This window comes from Scyliorhinus torazame, chromosome 17 (assembly GCF_047496885.1).
Source record: "Scyliorhinus torazame isolate Kashiwa2021f chromosome 17, sScyTor2.1, whole genome shotgun sequence".
Lineage (NCBI taxonomy): Eukaryota > Metazoa > Chordata > Chondrichthyes > Carcharhiniformes > Scyliorhinidae > Scyliorhinus > Scyliorhinus torazame.
The window spans coordinates 14,284,296-14,305,992 of NC_092723.1; the positions used below are offsets into that span (position 1 = coordinate 14,284,296).

At 47.7% G+C, this 21,697-nt stretch overlaps 1 protein-coding gene across 2 annotated transcripts in view; it reads right to left on the reverse strand.

Annotated features, from left to right (window-relative positions):
• pik3c2b (phosphatidylinositol-4-phosphate 3-kinase, catalytic subunit type 2 beta) overlaps positions 1 to 21,697 on the reverse strand; it is a 226,824-nt gene that overhangs the window by 124,153 nt on the left and 80,974 nt on the right. For both annotated transcript variants that reach the window (XM_072480072.1, XM_072480073.1), the window contains exons 6-9: positions 11,593 to 11,704; positions 8,824 to 8,903; positions 8,101 to 8,164; positions 6,024 to 6,170 (exon numbers count right to left, since the gene is read on the reverse strand). In XM_072480072.1, the coding sequence (XP_072336173.1) occupies positions 6,024 to 6,170; positions 8,101 to 8,164; positions 8,824 to 8,903; positions 11,593 to 11,704 (403 nt within the window). The remainder of the gene's footprint in view (positions 1 to 6,023; positions 6,171 to 8,100; positions 8,165 to 8,823; positions 8,904 to 11,592; positions 11,705 to 21,697) is intronic.

A 21,697-nucleotide genomic window follows, 5' to 3' on the forward strand; every position in this document is an offset into this window, starting at 1 on the left:
TGACCTATGACGTCAGGAACAAATTCTTCACGTAAACTGGGCGCGATTCACCGATCGCGGGACTAAGTGTCCGCGCCGTTGTGAACGCCGTCGCGAAACGGGCGCAGGCAGTAACGATTCTGGACCCCACAGGGGGTCAGCATGGCGCTGGAACGGTTCACGCCGCTCCATCCTTACATCCTGGCGCGGACTGGGGGCGGCGCCAACCCACGCATGCGCAGTGCGGAAGTGCCAACCGACGCATGCGGGGTAGACACACGGAACGCTCCAGTCCCGACGCAACATGGCACGGGGATTCTGGGGCCGGAAGCACAACAAAGTAGGCCCGGGGGACGGGGAGAGGCCGGCCGGCCGATCGGTGAGCCCCGATTGCGGGCCAGACCGCATCGGAGGCCCACCCCCCCCACAGGCCACCCCCCGACCCTTTGCGCAGAGTTCCCGCCGGCAGCGACCAGGTGTGAACGGCGGCGGCGGGACTCTGCCGTTTCCACGCGGCCGCTCGGCCTATCCGGGCCAGAGAATCGGCGGCCCGGCCACAGGCAGCGGTCTGCAACCGCCGGCGCGCCAACGGGCTGGCGCAAGTGGCGCCGATTCTCCGCACCTCGGAAAATCGCGCGCGGCGTCGGGGCGTGTGGCCATTCTCCAGCCCGAAGCGGGGCTGGTTGAATCACGCCCACTGTGTTTAAGAGGTGTAATGAACTCCCAGAAACTGGGGGGATGAGGGGAGTGGGGTGTTGGCGGTGGTGGGGTGAATGTTTTATTGAAAAAAATGAGCTAAGAGAGGCCAAATAAATTCCTCATCTGCATTCTTCACGTGATTTCATTCCCTTCTTTGGAAGAAAAAGGGAGGATCTTTGCATTTCTTTGGATCTTTGGATCCTCGCTGTCTTCAGGGGATGTCCCGGAGGACTGGAGAATAGCCAATGTTGTTCCTCTGTTTAAGAAGGGTAGCAAGGATAATCCCGGGAACTACAGGCCGGTGAGCCTTACTTCAGTGGTAGGGAAATTACTGGAGAGAATTCTTCGAGACAGGATCTACTCCCATTTGGAAGCAAATGGACGTATTAGTGAGAGGCAGCACGGTTTTGTGAAGGGGAGGTCGTGTCTCACTAACTTGATAGAGTTTTTCGAGGAGGTCACTAAGATGATTGATGCAGGTAGGGCAGTAGATGTTGTCTATATGGACTTCAGTAAGGCCTTTGACAAGGTCCCTCATGGTAGACTAGTACAAAAGGTGAAGTCACACGGGATCAGGGGTGAACTGGCAAGGTGGATACAGAACTGGCTAGGCCATAGAAGGCAGAGGGTAGCAATGGAGGGATGCTTTTCTAATTGGAGGGCTGTGACCAGTGGTGTTCCACAGGGATCAGTGCTGGGACCTTTGCTCTTTGTAGTATATATAAATGATTTGGAGGAAAATGTAACTGGTCTGATTAGTAAGTTTGCAGATGACACAAAGGTTGGTGGAATTGCGGATAGCGATGAGGACTGTCTGAGGATACAGCAGGATTTAGATTGTCTGGAGACTTGGGCGGAGAGATGGCAGATGGAGTTTAATCCGGACAAATGTGAGGTAATGCATTTTGGAAGGGCTAATGCAGGTCGGGAATATACAGTGAATGGTAGAACCCTCAAGAGTATTGAAAGTCAAAGAGACCTAGGAGTACAGGTCCAAAGGTCACTGAAAGGGGCAACACAGGTGGAGAAGGTAGTCAAGAAGGCATACGGCATGCTTGCCTTCATTGGCCGGGGCATTGAGTATAAGAATTGGCAAGTCATGTTGCAGCTGTATAGAACCTTAGTTAGGCCACACTTGGAGTATAGTGTTCAATTCTGGTCGCCACACTACCAGAAGGATGTGGAGGCTTTAGAGAGGGTGCAGAAGAGATTTACCAGAATGTTGCCTGGTATGGAGGGCATAAGCTATGAGGAGCGATTGAATAAACTCGGTTTGTTCTCACTGGAACGAAGGAGGTTGAGGGGCGACCTGATAGAGGTATACAAAATTATGAGGGGCATAGACAGAGTGGATAGTCAGAGGCTTTTCCCCAGGGTAGAGGGGTCAATTACTAGGGGGCATAGGTTTAAGGTGAGAGGGGCAAGGTTTAGAGTAGATGTACGAGGCAAGTTTTTTACGCAGAGGGTAGTGGGTGCCTGGAACTCACTACCGGAGGAGGTAGTGGAAGCAGGGACGATAGGGACATTTAAGGGGCATCTTGACAAATATATGAATAGGATGGGAATAGAAGGATACGGACCCAGGAAGTGTAGAAGATTGTAGTTTAGTCGGGCAGTATGGTCGGCACGGGCTTGGAGGGCCGAAGGGCCTGTTCCTGTGCTGTACATTTCTTTGTTCTTTGTTCTTTGACATGACAGAATCCCAAGGTGCACGTGGACTGCCAAGTCTGGCGAGGGGCACAGACGAAAGGGAAGTGGGCTACAAATGGACTCTATGGCTGCTTGTGTGTATCCCTGTTCAGCAAAATCGTACTCTGCAGGAGATTCTTGAGGGGGCAGGGAGCTGATGAGGGCTGCTCCTACAACTGTCATGCAAACATACTCATCATTGATTACAATGGGTGGGGCTTCCAGAGGAGCCCAACTTCTTGCGAGTCTCAGAAAGGGGGCTGATGGATAGAAATGGAATCTGCACCAATTCCATCCCTCAATTGTGTAAGGGCTCTTCCTGTTGATTCCCCTATTTCCCATTTCTTTTACATTGATGTTATGATTTTGATCCATGGATGTTTAATGGAAATATACCTTTAAGTCGAGCAGAGGAAGTGAGGTACACATAAGTTGCAAATTAGCACACTGTGCTATGGAGGTTTAGCCTTTGAACAGAAAAAAACTCAGAGTCTCTGGCACCCGAGAGATCGGAGAGAGTCGGTTCGGCTGGTTGGCTGGTGGCGCAACGAATTGGTGAAAGGCCGTGTTCTGCCCGGCGGATAGGCGATGATTGGGTCTTACCCGAGTGGGATGGTTTTCAGTCTGATCCTGGACGGGGAGAGGAGCAGCTGTGACTGTCTGCCTGTCTCTCTCTCTCTCCCCAGAAATGCTGCCTACCTGCTGGCTTCTGAACCTACAGAGAACCTGGATGAATCTGCAGTGAAAATCATTACAGGCGGACAAGAAAAACCTCCAATTGAAAAATGGTGTCCTGGAAGATGTCCAACTGAAACAAAGGCTCACCCTTTTCCTTTCATCATTATTTTACACCCTTTGTCCCTGTCTGTTTGTCTGTCATGTTTCCCTGTATATATATATGGGGTGGGTCAAATTAAAGAGAGGTTTTAGGAATTAGATACGAGTTAACCAGTTGTATCTGCTGCATATTTAATTAGAATTATTAATAAAAATTAATAGTGTTTAAATTTACAAACCTGGTGACTGTAGTTATTGGGCAGTCAAAGACCAGAGAGTTTGGGTATTTTCTAAGAATTAATTGATCATTTCAATTGTGTTGTGACCCCGGCTCAAGGAGGCCTGGAACTGACCGCGCACCAGCCCAGGGGGTCATAACAGTTCATAACCGGGTTGAAAGTTTATTAACATCTCAATTATTTGAAATGTGAACAGATTTCAAGATCTACCAGCTGAAAGTTTCATTTAGTTGAATCCTGTGGTGTGAAAAAGAGAGCAGTCCCTATCTGTAAACAGGTGCCGTAATATTGCTTACTCTAAATGCAAAACATTGACTCCTGATTTTGAAATTAGCAGGCTGGGTGGCACAACGGGTTAAGCAGCTTCACCTTTTACCCCAGCGTTCAATCCAGACTCACAGGATGAAAGTCCAATCTGTCCATCAGCTGTAGAGATCCTAGGTGAAATGAGTTCCATCCTGTGGAAGCAGTAACAGAGCCTTAACACTGCTTGATTCGCGAGGAATGGTCACTCAGAAGATAGGGGAAAGTCAACTTGTGAAACCTTATCTGAATGCGAGTCATCAGCTTTTAAAATGACAAAATTAATAAAATTGCAGGTAAATGATTTGGAAAATGTAACCTATTACAGTGCAGGGTGCTGGCAGTGGCTCAATGGGCACATGCTTCCTGACACTAAGTCTAAAGGTCGTTGGTTCGTGTTCCACTCCAGAGACCCAAGTACATAATTCATCCAGGCTGACATTTCAGTGCAGTAGAGGGGATGCTGCTGCACTGTTGGAGCAAAGACGTTTGGATGAGACATCAAATAGTCATAGAATTTACAATGCAGAAGGAGGCCATTCAGCCCATTCACTGGTCCTGGGAAAGAGCACCCTCCTTAAGGCCATAGCTCCACCCTATCCCCGTAACCCAGTAACCCCACCTAACCATTTTGGACACTAAGGGCAATTTAGAATGGCCAATCCACCCAACCTGCACATCTTTGGACTGTGGGAGGAAACCGGAGCGCTCGGAGCAAACCCAGGCAGACACGGGGAGAATGTGCAGACTCCGCACAGTGACCCAAGCTGGGAATCGAACCCGGGACCCTGGCACTGTGAAGCAACAGTGCTAACCACTGTAGCCACGTAAAATGGCTGCTTCCCAATTAATTTGGCCAAAACCCGATTTAAAATGGCTAACCGGAAAGGCTGATGGGAAGAGCAGGTAACAAGACACAAACGGACAGCTGCAGGCAGAATATCATATTCGGCTCTGGGGAAGTTGGCCCAGATCGATACTCAGGACTATTAACAGCCCATCAACCCAGACATCTGCAGTTATACTCAGGACTATTAGCAGCCCATCAACCCAGACATCTGCAGTTAAATCGGCTATCCCCGGGAACAATTGCAACATATTAGCAATTGAATACCGGGCCAGACCTGTCGGCGCCTGCAGTGGCCGAAACAAAGGCAGGTGAATGACCACCCCCCGATCGGGGAATCGCCTCGCAATTGGACGTATCGAACCCAGTGATTGGGAACAAGTCCAATCACTTGGGACTCAGGGTCAAGGGCTGCCCCGAGGGGCGGGAAGCCCCTGCGCCCTATAAAGTGAGGGGCCAAGTTCAGATCGCTCTCTCTCCCTTCTTCGCCTGCTCGAGACCTTCGCAAGAACATCAACCAGCAACGGTAAGTTTGAATCCAGCGATCGCTATCCGATAAAGACTCCTAGCCATCAACCTGTATCAGCCTTTTGAATCCCGCGGGCCAGATCCGATTCGATAAGCCATTCGTTTCCCTGACCTGGTAGGCTCTTCCTAAAGTTAAGTATTGGCCAGTAGTGATAGGTTTCTATATAGATAGTAGGATTATTGTGTAAACATTACTTGTTGTATATAATAAATGACCGTTGATTTCAATCTTACTAAGCGGTGTGCTGACTTATTAATCATAACTTGAACTTGAACCACGTGGCGGTATCAGAAAGATACCTGGCGACTCGTGAGCAAAGGTGACGTAATCAGAGCTAATACACTAAGGCTAAAAAGAGCAACACCACTGTGCTGCCTTCATGTCTCCGTTGGCATCCTCAGATGGATGTTAAAGAATCCATGGCACTATTTGCTATTTTAAAAAGCAAGAGAGCTCACCGTGATGTCCTGGCCAACATTCAACCCTCAGCTAACATCACTAAAATAATTTGTGTCAGTGCTCTGGCAAACTGTCTGCCACATTTCTTATGTTTCAACAGGGACGACATTTTTTAAAAGTACTAAGCTCTAAAGCACTTTGGGATGCTCCGAGTTGTGAAAAGCATTACATGTTCTTTCTTTATTTGTTGTACTGCTTAAGAAAACATTCGGAAGGTTTACTATCAACGGTCAGGAAGGATGTGACAGAGAGCGGAATGCGAGCCAGAAACGGGATAAATATCGTGTCATCTTGAGGTAGCATGTTGGCACAAAACTTGTCACCAGGAAATAGTAGCTTATATAAAAATAGCCGAGAGGAAGAAAATAAAATTCTAATCAGCGGTCGTCACTCGTCATTTGGGTTCCTTTACTCAGTGCTAACCAAGACATGTTGAAAGCTGCTGAGAAAAGAATCAGTTGCACTTGGAAGTTAAGTCGTGACTGGAAGCTGGCTTCCGTACCTTCTGTATTCTGGGATGCAACCGGGAGGGGCAGGGTGGCAGCTGATTCAAGGCATTGGTTATCTCCTGTGTTTCGACTAAGGCAAGTGCGTTGCAAATGGCCATCACAGACTGTACCACCCTCTCCGCCTTCTGTGAGTGATCAACCTGCAAGCAACAAAAATGTACCTCATTAACAAGAGGAACAGCAACGCACCCAAGATCTCCCTTGCTCAGTAACGGCAAGCAGTGAACACAATAGATTCTTCACAGGGCTAACAGAAATTGCTTCCGTCACAGAGAATCCCTTGTAATAATAACCTTTGTGGTATTTGACGCCAACAAGTGAGGTACTAAGGCTAAAGGTTACGAGCCTCATCAACCCCAAATTAGAACAAATATTCGACATGGAGTACTGCACTATTTAGAGGTGCGTTTCTTCATATGAGATGTAAATCAGGAGTCCTTGGACTTTTACTCAATTATCCCAATCACGGCTAGAGCACAATTTACATGGGCAAACCAAATCCCTTATGAATCATAAACCCACAGTGTCGACTCTCTGTTTGACTATGCCAGTGATACCAATTATTTTTTAATTTGTAAAATTTAGAGTACCCAATTTATTTTTTCCAATTAAGGGGCAATTTAGCGTGGCCAATCCACCTGCCCTGCACATCTTTGGGTTGTGGGGGCGAAACCCACGCAAACACGTGGAGAAGGTGCAAACTCCACCTGGACAGTGACCCGGGATTGAACCTGGGACCTCAGCGCCATGAGGCAGCAGTGTTAACTACGGCGCCACCATGCTGCCTGCCAGTGACACAATGCAGTCTGGGCAGCATAAGCGGAATCAGAGCAATAGGCTCGGGGATTTTAAATATCAGTGAATCATGCCCAAAACCACTTATGGTCATGCATTCTGCAATGCCAAATACTGGTTTACTGTTCAATTCACCTGCATTCCCCCACAAACAAAACTGACCACACCCCAACTCCCGGAAAAAATACGTAAGATTTCCCCTTCCCCCCCCCAAATTGGGCAGCACGGTGGCACAGTGGTTAGCAATGCTGCCTCACAGCGCCAGGGTCCCGATTCAATTCCAGCCTCGGGAATTTGCTCTTTCTCCCCGTCTGGAGTTTGCACTTTCTCCCCGTGTGTGCGTGGGTTTCCTCCGGGTGCTCCGGTTTCCTCCCACAGTCCAAAGATGCGGATTGGCCACGCTGAAGTGTCCCTTAGTATCCAAATGGCTAAGCGGGGTTACTGGGTTACGGGGATAGGCTGGGGGCATGGGCCAAGGTAGGGTGCTCTTTCGGAGGGCTGATGTAGACTCGATGGGCCCAATGGCCTCCTTCTGCAGTGTAGAGATTCTACGAAATTACATAGTTCAATGCAGTTTTTTAAAAAATCATCTTCGGTGATTTTCGCAGATGATGGAGTAGACACTTATTAAAAATCCATGCTTCTGACAACGAACCAATTTAATCCATTATTGGATTAGTAAAACTGCACCAGATTACCACACTTAAATACATCCAAGGACACATTTTAATGAAAAGAAAAACTGTTCTGTTTTGCTGCTCGATTACAATGGTTCATTGAAGATTTTACATTTTTGATCAAGCAAATTAATTTGATTGGAAGCTTGAGCTGTAACCTAAACAGGACAATTTTGGCAATTTTCCCATTGCGCCCAAAGGGAAGGTCTACCCCCATTCCACTGTACATTGGTTAGTTCTGGGAATGAAGGAGGTGTCAGCTTTGGGCAAGACCCAGTTGCTTTAGTCGTTCTCTGCTGCTGCCAGCACCCACTGCCAAAGCCAAAAACATAAAGGATGGCTACACGGGTGAGACACCAGAACCTAGAAAGAGGAGGCAGCTGCCTCAGGGGAAAGGAAAACAAAAACAATGAAGGAAACGTTGAGGGAGACAAAAAGAACAATGGTATCCCCTCTTGGCAGGGAAGAGAGTGAACAGTTTTACTGGTTTAACCAAATGCTCAAGATTGTTGTGCAGCTAATGCACTGTAAACACAGGCCTACCCAGGCGACCAAACAAAAGGTTCTCAAAGCCTCCTCTTGTTGCCAAGCAACCTACCTCAGCCAGCAGAAAGTTATCCACCTCATTTTGATAGGTGTCAAAGAGGAGGGTCAGAGCTTGCCTGCATGAAATTAGAAGCACAGTTAATGAACCAGCAGTAAAATCATTCCTTGCTGATAAACTGAGGCAGACAGAACAGCTGTTATTTGCCGGTTTAGCTCAGTGGGCTGGACAGCTGGTTTGTGAAGCAAAGCGAGGCCAGCAGGGCGGGTTCAGTTCCCGTACCGGTCTGAGGTTATTCATGAAACCCCGCCTTCTCAACCTTGCCCCTCGCCCGAGGTGTGGGTGACCCTCGGATTAAATCACCCTCAGTCAGCTCTCCCCCCTCAAAAGGGGAAAACAGCTTATGGTCATCTCGGACCATGCTTGTATTTGTTGTATCCATTACACAGACTCTCTCGCATGCACACACCGAGGGCAAAGATGAGATATTCTGGCGATTACTATTCTCTTTTACGAATAGCCCATCGTAAGGAGAAACACACGAGCTAGGAGTTAGACACATACATGTTTTCGGAGTTACACAGGGGCCATGCATAAATACAGGCGAAACATCGGAACTTTTGATGTCAGGCGCCGGAATGTGGCAACTAGGGGCTTTTCACAGTAACTTCATTTGAAGACTACTTGTGTCCATAAGCGATTTTCTTTTCATTTCATTTCATTTCACAGCGTGAAACACACACAAACTGACCACTATGAACTGCACTACCCTCTCACCTGGTTATTGTCTGTTTTAAGGGTCTCTCTTGCAGGTGTATGGAATGGTTAAGAGTTGAGCGACTCTGGTCATCACCGACCTGTGAAAAGAGAGTGTCAATTGTAATGAACACGAGTCGGTCCATCTGTTCCTGTCCTTTGGGGGGTTGGGGTGGTTTAAGTGGGAAGCATAGCTGCACCGAGGAGAGTGGCGTCTACAGATGGACAAGAAGCAACTCATAAAAATGAGGCAGTGTGCCATCAACAGTGAGAATAAAAGAAGCCCTTAAACCCTGAAGTGATGCACCTCAATCGCAGACTGAGCGTACGATCCGTCCCAACCTGCCCCCACCCCCTGTGGAAGGCAGTCACAGACCAGCCAAACATAAGCAGAAGGTTGCCCCCTGGTCTCCAACATGAACATGGGAGTGTACATGCACACGCGCAGTGAAATCTGCCGTGTCCAAACTTGGTAGAGTTGCCAGCGTTTCAGCAATTGGGAGATGCAAGTCCAGAACCCTGCGGCAAGCAGCGACAGAGAAAAATCACATGGATATTGAAAAAGAGTGCTTCTTCATTTTCTTGAAACATCAATTTATTAGTTATGACAATCTTAGAGGAGGAGGGTTGTTTGACTGGTTGGGACTCGAGTGATGAAACCTCGAGTCAGCATCCCTAACCCTTGACAGTCACATTCTTTAAGCTCGACAGCATTGAGTACAGGATAGCAGGTACAAACCCTTGCATATTAGATGTCTATCTTCCCGAATGGATACGAAGTACATTGTTGTACACCTATGTTATAGATGTCGCACATTCCTTATTTGGCCATCATCACCCTGCCACGCCTCTGGAGATCTCAAAAGGATTTCCTGCCATCCAGTTAGCTGTCACATAGACACTTTGCCATATTTCCATCACGTGATAGAGCTTGAAAAACACCAGTTCCCCAGCTTTCAAGTACTCTATTCCCCATCTAGATGTTTCGTCAGTCCAGTTACAGATTTACTTACATTTGAAAAAACATTTTTTCTAAATAAAGCATTAAAAATGTTTAAACATTTACTTTAAAAGGCCTTTGCACCTCTTAATCGCCTGCCCTCCTCCAAAATTTAAAATCTAATGTACTACATTGCTGCCCTGTTGCTCACCTCTTCCCCTCCTGCTGGAACCTTGAGGCTTATTTTCTTAGCTATGTGAGCCACGTTTTTTTAAATTGCAAGCGCCTAGGTTTCTATTTCCATGTCTCTCTCAGGAGATTACATGGCTGCTGAAGGGTAGCAATAATCTAGTTCTTATTCTTCAGCCGTCATTGGTGCAGGGGCGACAGGCATTTCTGCTCCTGTCTATCATTCTCATATGTATGTAAGCTTCTGGGGTGTGCCTGCTCTGCGTCTTTATACTGTAGCCAAATATGCTGACGATGCAAAGATAGGTGGGAAAGGATATTGTGAGGTATACACAGAGCCTGAAAAAGGATATGGATAGGCTGCGAGTGAGCAAAACCTGGCAGATAAAGGGTAGTGTGGGAAGATTGTCCATTTGGGTGAGCAGGATAGGGAAACAAATCTTTCCTATCTAGCCTCTCTAAAGCCCCTTACTTTGTACACCTCAATCAGATCATCCCTTAGCCTCCTCTGTTCTGAGGAAAACAATCCTAGTCTATCCAATCGATCCTCACAGCTGGCTAATAGAATGAGAAGCTTACTGAATATACAAGGCACTGAGGGAGAAAGTGCAAACTCCCGAGGCTGGAATTGAATCAGGACCCTGGCGCTGTGAGGTAGCATTGCTAACCACTGTGCCACCGTGCTGCCCAATTTTGGGGGGGGGGGGGGAAAGGGGAAATCTTACATATTTTTTCTGGGAGTTGGGGTATTGACAGGGTAGACATTGCGAGGATGTTCCTGTCATGGCATGTCTCTTTTTGGTGACATGACATGGTGTCTTAGTGTCTTTGTGTTCCAGCCATGCTTCATATGGTAGTCTCGGAGTGAAAAGGTTCCTGGTTCAAGTCCCACTCCAGAGACCTGCACCAAAATCAAGGCTGACGCTCCCATGTTCTGAAGGAGTGCTGCATTGTCTTTCGGATTAGACGTAAAACAAAGCTCCATCTGCCCTCTTGGATGGGCAGAAAGGATCCATGGCACTATGTTGAAGGTGAGCATGGGAGGGGTCCCTGATATCCTGGCCAATAATTATCCCCCATCCAAAATCACTTAAAACAGATCATCTGGTCATGACCACAATGCTGTTTGTGGGAGTTTGCGGTTGCAAACTGTCTGCCACATTTCCACAGAGCCACCACTTAACAAGTATTCTATTGGCTGTTAAAGTGCTTTGAGACATCTAGTGGCCATGAAAAATGCTATAAATGCTAGCCTCTTTCTTTCTTTCTGGGTTTGATATGAAAATGCACAGAAACTTTTCATTGACACATCGTCCACTTCCTTTTTGCAGACAATGATCAGGCCTTCTGGCCACTCCCACCCTATCACCAGCCCTGGCTTTCCACTCCTGGGACAGTCAAATCAGGCTTCTATGGTGCTCTCTTGCACAATATGGTCTCTCCCCATGGTCACCAATGCCCTATTCGGGTATGGTATCTGAAGGAGGAGGACGAAAACTGAAGTTTTGCATTACCCATAGATGATAGATTTAAACTCCGCCCCCTCCATGTAGCCAATTACTTGATGCTAAAAGTCAAGAAATTTCACACTATTGAATCCCTCAATTCAACCTTAAAACGTTATTTTAAGCTGAAAGAATTTGGAACTGTAAATCACTTACCATGCGTATCAGATCCTTGCGAACTGCCTTGAGCTCCATCATGCAAAGCTTAATGTCCATATCAAACTTACGGCAAAACTGAACATATTTGTGACTCCCAATTGTGTGCTTACTGCAACAACAAAAAAAAACAACAAAAAAATGGATTCAGTCACAATCCCAAGTGAGGGATCTCCTTTCCCCATGGAAATTTCTGAAGTTGGTTCAGAAAAGGGCCACAGATGTTATTAGCAATTAACTCAACCTTTCACAACTGATGACCATTAAAAGAAACCCACTCCAACGAAAAGTAATTTCAGGTAAATTGTATGTTTTTCAATTCAGTTTACAACACCTCAGCCATTGATAAACGTCTTTTTCAGCAGCAAGTTCGTGGAGAAAGCACATACTCCATGGAATCATACAGTACACGAGGAGGTTATTTGGCCCATCATCCCTGTGTCACCTCTCTGTTAAGAGCTGGCAATTGGTCAACACTCTCCTGTTCTTTCCCAATAGTTCTGCAAAAACCTTCCTTTCTTACATATGTCCAATTCCCTTTTGAAAACTACACACGCACACACACACTTATATTGCTTTCTTACAGTGAAACGTCCCCTTGACAGGACAGCTGTCAAATAAAATATGACACTGAGCAACATAAGCGATGAGGTCAGATACCAAAAGTTGATCAAAGAGGAAGGTTTTAAGGAGCATCTTAAAGGAGCTGTGCAGAAAAATGTGTGTGTTAGGTGGATTGGCCATGATAAATTGCCCCTTAGTAGTCCAGGGATGTGCAGTTAAGGCTACGAGGATAGGGCGGGGTGAATACGGGTCGAGTGCTCTTTTGAAGGGTCGATGCAGACTCGATTGGCCAAATGGCCTCCTTCTGCACTGCAGGGGTCCTATGAAAAGCCAAGAGAGGTAGTGATATGGAGAAGTTGAGGGAGGGAATTCCATAGTTTAGGGTTCAGGCAACTGAAGGCTTGGCCACTAGTGGTGGAAAAATTAATATTGAGGATGCTCAAGAGACCAGATTCGTAGGAGCGCAGATATTCTAGGGTTGTGTAGCTGAAGGAACTTACGGAAATAGCGAACCGTGAGGCCATGGAGAGAATGAAGGCAGACTTCACTTTATACACCCCATAGTGAAACAACCCCAATTTTGGGATGAATTTTCCACTGCGTTGAGACGGCTTTTAAAATAACTGGTCCCGATTCCAGGATTTCCGACCCCAATCGCAGGCTATCTGATTTTCAGGAGTGCCTTTAAATGGTATGGGCTTGTTCCTATCAAAAGACAGCACCTAACACTGCTGACCTGGATAGCTACAATCCAAAAGAGAGGGATGCCCTACTCCTCTTTGATATTCATGGAGTTGGGGCAGGATTTTAATGACTCGTGTTTCACAATTCCTCAGAGGAACCGTGAACCCTAGCCTGCGAGATGGGACCTTTTCAAAGTTCAGTTTGAAAGTCTTCCTCATGCCTCCAGCTCCAAGGTAAGACTCTCCGCCAAACCCAGTTACCCAACTCATACCGCTATGCCAAGCCATGTGGGAGGAAACCGGAGCACCAGGAGGAAACCCACGCAGATACGGGGAGAACGTGCAGACTCCGCACAGACAGTGACCCAAGCCAGGAACCGATCCCGGGTCCCTGGAGCTGTGACGCAACAGTGCTAACCACTGTGCTCCCGTGCCGCCCATCCGCATTCAAGATTGAGATAGGTCGATCCAACCCACTCTGTTTTGGGTCTTTTTTTTTCTTGAGAATCAAGGAGATAGAGGCCTGTTGTGAGGGTAGAGAGCCACGAACCCCAGGATAAGGAATAATTAAACATATACAGAATTAAAGGCACCAACTGCTCCGCGAACGTCTTGGAGAATTCAATCAGAAGGCTATCGGGGAGAGGGACTTTGCCAGTCTGCGTAGCCCATTGCATCTTGTAATTTTAACTGGGCTCAACAGCAATACCAACTCCTCGCTCCTCTCTATCGCGGGCATGGATAAGCTGCCCAAAAAGTCAGTCGTGCTCGATCCCTCCGCCAGAGGCTCCATCTATGAAGACCCCGATAGAATGATTCAAAAGCCACATTAGCCTGAGGAAGGGCAGAAACCAGGCTACTGCTCGAGTTGCTGTACCTGTCCGATTTCCCGGGAACGCACCTATCCCTTAGCTGGTGAGCCAAAAGGCCTTCTCCACGTATTTAATAAAACATGACCCTCGAGCTTGGCAGCTGGTCCACCGCTCTGCAAATTGTGTCTGCAGCTTTATCCTACTTGCCAGCAACTCCGGGGTTGGGGCAAGTGAGTACTGGTGGCTCCCCTGAAGAATGGAGTCCACCAGCCTCTGCTGCTCCGCCCTTGCAGTCTTCATCGAGTGCACTTTGTTGGAGATAATCTTTCTCCCCCCCCCATGAAGACAACCTTAAGGGCTCCCACAGCGTGGAGGGGGAGAAAGACACTTTTAAATTAAATTTTATATAATCCCCAATGGCAGTGGACATGCGCTCGCAAAATTTCTTGTTCGCTAATAACGCTGTGTCCAATCTCCATGGTACACCCCCCCCCCCCCCCCCCCCCCCCCCCAAATTGAGCTGATGCGAATCTAAATCGGGGAGGGAGGCCAGTAGATTCTTATCGTCCCAGTTCGGGGCATAGATACTAACCAGAACCACTGGAGTGCCCACCAGAGTCACAGACAATAACATGTCTGCCTTTGGGGTTGGCCAAGATCTTAGAATCAGAAAACTGAACTCTTTTATTAATTAATTAATTAATATTGACACACACTTGATTGATCCTACGGCTGTTCCTTTTTTTTTAGAAAATATTTTATTAAGGCATTTATAATTTTGACATTTTAAACAGAGATCCAACACACACAAACCCCCCACAATAACATACCCAACTCCCCGCCCCCCCCAATCTCTCCGCCCCCCCCGCCCAAATCCTAACTACCATGGTCCATGTACCTACTCCATCCCACGGTTCTCCCTTCATTAGATTTCCTCACCCTTATTTGTCACTTCCATGTCTCCCCTTCCCCCACCATCTGCGCCCCCCCCCCCCCCCCCCCCCAGCTGATGGTCAATTTTCCTTGAAGAAGTCGACGAACAGCTGCCATCTCCGACCGAACCCCTGCAGTGAACCACTTACGGCAAACTTAATTTTCTCTAGCTTAAGAAACCCTGCCATGTCGCTGACCCAAACACCGACTTTGGAGGCTCGGAGTCCCTCCATCCCAGCAAAATCTGTCTCCGGGAAACCAGGGAGGCAAAGGCCAAAACGTCGGCCTCTCCCCCCCCCGGGCTTCCAAATATTGCCACCTCTGGACTCGGAGTCACACTTCCAGGACTTCTGACATGACATCCGAAAAATCCCTGCCAAAATCCCCTCAGCCTCAGGCACGCCCAAAACATGTGCACATGGTTCGCAGGACTTCCCCTACACCGCCCATACATGTGCTCCACCTGCTCATAAAACCTGCTCTTCCGGGGCGCAGTCATATGAGCCCTGTGGACCACCTTGAATTTGATCAGGCTAAGCCTGGCACACGACGAGGATGCATTGACTCTCCTCAGGAACTCTTGCCATAACCCGACTTCCAACTCCCCTCCCAACTCTTCCTCTTCACCCCTCCTTTTGGAAACCCTTCCCCGTCCATCAGTCCTTATATACTTCCGAGATCCTCCCCTTCCTGACCCCTGTTTTTGACATCACCTTATCCTATAGCCCCCTTAGTGGGAGGCGAGGGAAGCTCGCACTTGTAACCCGGAACCCATTCCCCCCCGGCAACTCAAACTCCTCCCCTAGCTCCTCCAAACTCGGGAAACTCTCCTCAATGAAAAGATCTCCAAATCCCTCAATCCCTGCCTCTGCCACCTCCTAAAGCCCCCCCCCCCCCAGAGCGAATCGGTGGTTATCACAGATCGGTCCTACAGCTGATCCAACAGCGGTATAGAAACATATACAGAAAATAGAAACAGGAAGACGCCATTCGGGCCTTCGAGCCTGCTCCGCCATTCATTCTGATCATGGCTGATCATCAGGTTCAATTGCCTGATCCCGCCTTCCCCCCATATCCCTTAATTCCTTTAGCCCCAAGAGCTGGATCTAATTCCTTCTTGAAATTACACAACATTTTGGCCTCAACTACTTTCTGTAGTCTCTCTCTGGGTGAAGAAATTTCTCCTCATCTCAGTGCTAAGTTACCCCTTATCCTCAAACTACAGTAACTGATAGCTGGGCTCTCTGCCAAGCCTCATCATGAAAACTTGGCTAAGAGACTAGATATAGCACAGTGGCTAGCACTGCGGCTTCACAGCGCCAGGGTCCCAGGTTCGATTCCCCGCTGGGTCATTGTCTGTGCGGAGTCTGCACGTTCTCCCCGTGTCTGAGTGGATTTCTTCCGGCTGCTCCGGTTTCCTCCCACAGTCCAAAGACATGCAGGTTAGGTGGATTGGCCATGCTAAATTACCCTTAGTGACCAAACAGGTTAGGAGGGGTAATTGGGTTATGGGGATAGGGTGGAAGTGAGAGCTTAAGTGGGTCGGCGCAGAATCGATGGGCCGAAGGCCTCCTTCTGCACTGTATCCTCTATGTCTATGACTGCTTATAGGGGATGGGGGAGGGGGGGGGGGGGGGGGGGCAGCTGGAAGGCCTGAATGTTATTATTTTAACTGGGACAAAATCCCACAGCATTGAGGTGGACCTTTTAAACAGCCTCTGTGGCTGTTTCCAAATCACTTTCTGGGTCTGCTGGCCTGACTCCAGCTCACAGCTACCCCTCGACAACAAAGGTCTCCAGCGGAATCCTCCGTCGGCGGGATCCTCCGATCCGCTGGCAGCACACCCATCCCCGTGGGTTTCCTCGACGGTGTGGGGTGGCCACGATGAGGAACCCCACTGGCCAGCTGCGGGAACGGAGAATCCCACTGCTGTCGGGGGTACAACATGGTGGGAAGCGCGGCTGGCGGACCGGAGAATCCCGCCCCCATCTTTGTGGGCACTTCCGCTGGAGGCAGGTGGACCAAGCCTGGAACTTTCCCAACTCCCACCACCTGCGTTGAGGATGAAAATTCAGGCCAATATCACAAGATTTTGATCTGGGTGTACTTTTCCCATATAATGCTGCCCAATATCCAGTGCCCCAAGTGGTCCAGAACTTATTTTGCCCAGCTGCATTCTGCGTAGCCCAATTTTGCAAAGGGGTTTTAAACCAGGCGTTAGACTCCTTATTTGCATATGCAAAGTGCATGGCACCTGTAGCAAGCTCCAGTCCTGGATGCCTCGTCCGCAATATGGCAGATGGCACACCTCTGGGACAGGTTGAGCCTGCCTTTTGCATTAATTATAGCCTATTTTGCACCTAGACAACTCTCTTTGGAATTTTCTACCCAGAGACCCGAGAATATTCTGTTGAATATATTCAAGATCGAAATAGATAGACTATTTCAGATCGCCAGGGACAAAGGAACACGGGGATCCAAAACAAAACACTGCAGCTGTAAGCGTGGGAGCGTCTGAAGTTCGGGAGCTCTGGTCCAATCCTGATGCACAATCCATAATTATCCGATCCGAATGTGTGTAATCTGTGCTGAACTCCTGGAAGATTCTGGCTAAAGTTTGGCGAAGGGGAGAAGAGTTAAGTCAGGATAATCATTATTGGATTGTGCCAGTCGGGATGGGGCCCGGTTCGGGGTGGCGGCTTCGCTGGTCCGCTGTCCTTCGTGATGGCGTTGGCGTCGAGACAATGGCTGCCACTGTGAGTGAAGTTGTGAATGGTGGTGGCGGCTTCCTCCCGCAGACTATTGGTGCTCACATTGATGAACTGTGAGATACCCTGAAGAGGATGGATGAAGAGGAGAAGAGAATCCTGCCGGTCGATAGGACAGTTTCCTTGGTTGGGGGCTCAACTTGACGATTCTTCTTCTCCTTGATGGTGGGGTGTCCTTGGCAGAAAATAGTTTGATGGTGGAGCTTGTAAAGTGCCTCAGATTTGGCTGGAGAGGAGTGAGGTCTGTTGTGTTGTGAGTCTTGGTCTGGTGTAAGAATCCTTGGCTCACTGACTCCTGTATGCGAGAGTGTGCACTGCCAAGCTACGTCTTGAGTCAGTGGCGGTAGCCTGTTTTCCCTTTTTCTGGAACATTCTTTCATTGCTTGGAGGTTACGGGATGATGTGTTAGGTCCGATTGGTTGTATTTTAACACCATTAGGGATCCCGTATATTGTGTAGCTCTGTTTCCGTTGACCAGTGGAGGAGGTCATGCGCCCCTGTGCCATATGCTCATGGCTTTATCCTGTTACCCTAATATCCTGAGATCCTCTATTCTTTCTGGCATTGTTTCATTATCCGTGTGAGAGGAGACACAGACTACAGTGACTGATACCTTGAACCATTGCATGAGTATTCGCTGGTCTTTTCTGTACACATATATATGTGGAATAATGATCACTCTGTAACGTACCAGATTTTGGGGATTTGTTGAGTGGTAAAATGTAAAATTTAAATCTTCAATAAAAATATATATTTTTTAAAATAAAAAATACAGCAGATGCTGGAGATCTGATATAAAAATAACGTGCTGGAAAAAATATGGGGATTGGATGAGAAAATGGAGTTGAGGTCAAAAATCACCCATGATCTTATTGAATGGCAAAGCAGTTTTTTTGCCATTTGCAGCACAGTGGTTAGCACTGAATACTAGACAAAAACAACCTCCTTTAATCGTTCTCCCTCTGGCAGTCCCTCAGGGTTGAGAATGACTTGCTTCCACACTAAAAATGACTGAGTCCAAAGCGCAATCTACAGTCTCTGTAACAGATGGGGCAGACGAGGGAGGGATGCCCAGGATAGTCACGCGCTCCTTTCATTATCGACGCTTGGCTTTAGTTTGCTCTCAGCGATGTAACGCAAGGTTTTCCGGATCCTCTTTCTCCACTTTGGGCTATCTTGGTCCTCTCCAACGCTGCCCGTCAGCCAGGAGTGTGATTACAGTCACATTAGTAGTCTGACATGTGTTTCTAGCCACATCCTAATTCGAGCTGAATTCATTTTGCAACATTAGGGCAGCACGGTAGCACAAGTGGATAGCACTATGTCTTCACAGCGCCAGGGTCCCAGTTTCGAATCCCCGCTGGGTCACTGTCTGTGCGGAGTCTGCACGTTCTCCCGTTGTCTGCGTGGGTTTCCTCCGGGTGCTCCGGTTTCCTCCCACAGTCCAAAGACGTGTCGGTTAGGTGGATTGGCCATGATAAATTACCCTCAGTGACCACAAAGGTCAGGAGGGGTTATTGGGCAGTGTGGTGAATGTATTATGGCAACCATTCACCACTGTATTGCATTGTGCTATGTTGTTGCCCTGGTGGGCTCCACCTATGGACTATTGTATTGTATTACACTGCTTGTATCATGTTGGTGCCCTTGTGGACTCTGCCCCCTTGAGGGGAGGTATATAGAGCAGCAGTCCTGTAGGCGGCTCTCAGTGCAGAGCAGTCGCAGGCAGGCACTGTTCTAGTTGATTAAAGCCACTGCTCACTTCAACTCTCTGTCTCGTGTGAATTGATGGTCGCATCAGGCTGCAGGGGTTGGGTGGAAGCGAGGGCTTAAGTGGGTTGGTGCAGACTCGATGGGCTGAATGGCCTCCTTCTGCACTGTATGTTCTACTACTCCCATCAACTAAAATGATAGCAGCACTGGCTATTTCTTCAAGGTGTTTTCAAATTTAAATAATACCGCACACGCTTGGGTCTTTAAAAAAATGACATAAAATGCTTGCAAATACAACCAAGTTACCTTTTCAAATTAAATATAAGGGCAAGGTCTGGTACTATGAGTCACATGCATGTTAAAAACCGTACAGGAAGGCGGACAAAATGGGCAAGTACCGGATCGTAAGCAGGTGTGTTCCTCCAATTATCAGGCATTTTAATGGCTTTGGGCTTTATGCACCAGCTGAGCCTGGGTGAGACAAGCCTGAGAAACCTGAAAACACCGGGTCAATGGACTGAACTAACCCAGCAGCTATCAATCTCACAACAATAGCTCAGTGTCTGGATACTGCGTGGGGTGAGACACTGCGTCACAATTACAGGAAATTGAAAGTAAAAGAACATATCCTCAGACCCACCCATCATTCAATACATGTATTTTTTTAAAAGGACACCATCCTCATGTAACAGTTTTCCCATATATTCATTATTTTTAAAATGTGGTGAAGGAGCGCCGGAATTTTATTGCAACCAATATATTTACAATTAACTTCGAGCCAAGGAACAGAATAAAATTTCCATGAGAATTTTGTAATTTGCAAACTACCGTTTTTTTCCCCAATAGAATCATAGAATCTACAGTGCAGAATCTACAGTGCAGAAGGAGGCCATTCGGCCCATCGAGTCCGCACCGGCTCTTGGAAAGAGCACCCTACTCAAGCATACACCACCCTATCCCCATAACCCAGTAACCCCACTCAACCAACACGAAGGGCAATTTTGGACACCAAGGGCAATTTAGCGTGGCCAATCCACCTAACCTGCACATCTTTGGATTGTGGGAGGAAACCGGAGCACTCGGATGAAACCCACGCACACACAGGGAGAATGTCCGCACAGACAGTGATCCCAGCCGGGAATCGATTCTGGGACCCTGGAGCTGTGAAGCAATAGTGCTAACCACTATGCTACCGTGCTGCCCTTCCACTCACTTTGCCTCAATCAATTCACGTGTCTTTCTGAACACGAGACAAAAAGAGTGGCATGTGAAAATTGATTAAGCCTGAATTCACTTCTGAATGGATTCGCATTCAGTAGGGTTGCCAAGTCTCCAGGGTTGGCCTGTAATCGCCAGGAATTGAAGATCCAGGGCACTGGAGAAAAATCACTGCCACATTAAAAAATATACATATTTTTAAAATTTTCTTTCAGCATTTCTCTTCACCAGTTATAAGAATATTGAAAATGGAGGGGGGAATTAAAAGGCTGTTCCGACTGAGAGTCAAGTATCATCCAATTGGGTAAATAGACTCTTTGCTTTCCAATTGGTTTGGGAAGGCAGTACACCACGCGGATGGATGTGTTGGCCGGCCAATGGCTGGAAAGTGAGGCAAGTCATGTGATGAAACCTTCACAATGGCAACCCTCGTGTTCAGCCCCGAAACCTAACAAATTTCTGGTTTATAAAAAACAGCATGGACAAATTAACAAAAACACAAATTGTCAACAATCCAAGTGTTATTTAACAAGTGCAGAACCAACCCTGTGCATTTCTGATTAAACCTTCTCTCACAGCAACTTGCGTTTACATAGCACCTATGACATAGAAACCACCTTCCAGTTGATTAAGAGAGGTGTGGAAAGACCCTTCAGACTTCAACTCTTGAAACTACATTTAAAGTTCACTGATTTAATCACATTTAATCTTGTGCCAGTCATAGATAGGTGACCTTTGATTCAATGTCAGACATTCCATCCGTTGCAGGTAAATTAATGAAATCATGACCCACTATTGTTTATTGCACATGGTACGGCATTCAAAATAATAAAAAGAAAATTGAGTCAGATTACAGAAGAGCCTTGAAGCATTAAAATTTAATACTTGCAAGCTTTGTATTGGTCCTAATACTGAATTTATCTGCAGTAGTATTCAATTCACAGATGAAGGTGAAGTGCTGAGAACAGATGAAGGAAGAGGAAGTGATATCACCGTGTAGTGGAAGGCTGATGTGACATCCCATTTAGAAATTGGAACATGCTGAGACAGTTAGGTCTTACTCTGATTGTCAGTCATCTTCCGGGACTCACAATATGGGATGGTATTAGTGCGCTTAGTGAACATTTAGAAAGACATGGGGTGGGATTCTCCAAGCCCATGGCGGGTCAGAGAATTGGCGGGGGTGCGGGAAATTCCCACCACGCCGCTCCGATGCCGGGACACGATTCTCCGGCGACCGAAGAATCGGCGGCAATCGCGCCCACACGGTCACCGCGGCGCCAGTTGGGGGCCGCTGAAATAAGCTCCTGTGGCAATTCTCCATGGGCAACAGGCCGAACACCTGCCGCATTCCGCCGCGTCCCGCTGCCGTGGTTCCAACCTGGTACCACCCAGTGGGAACTCGGACCCGCC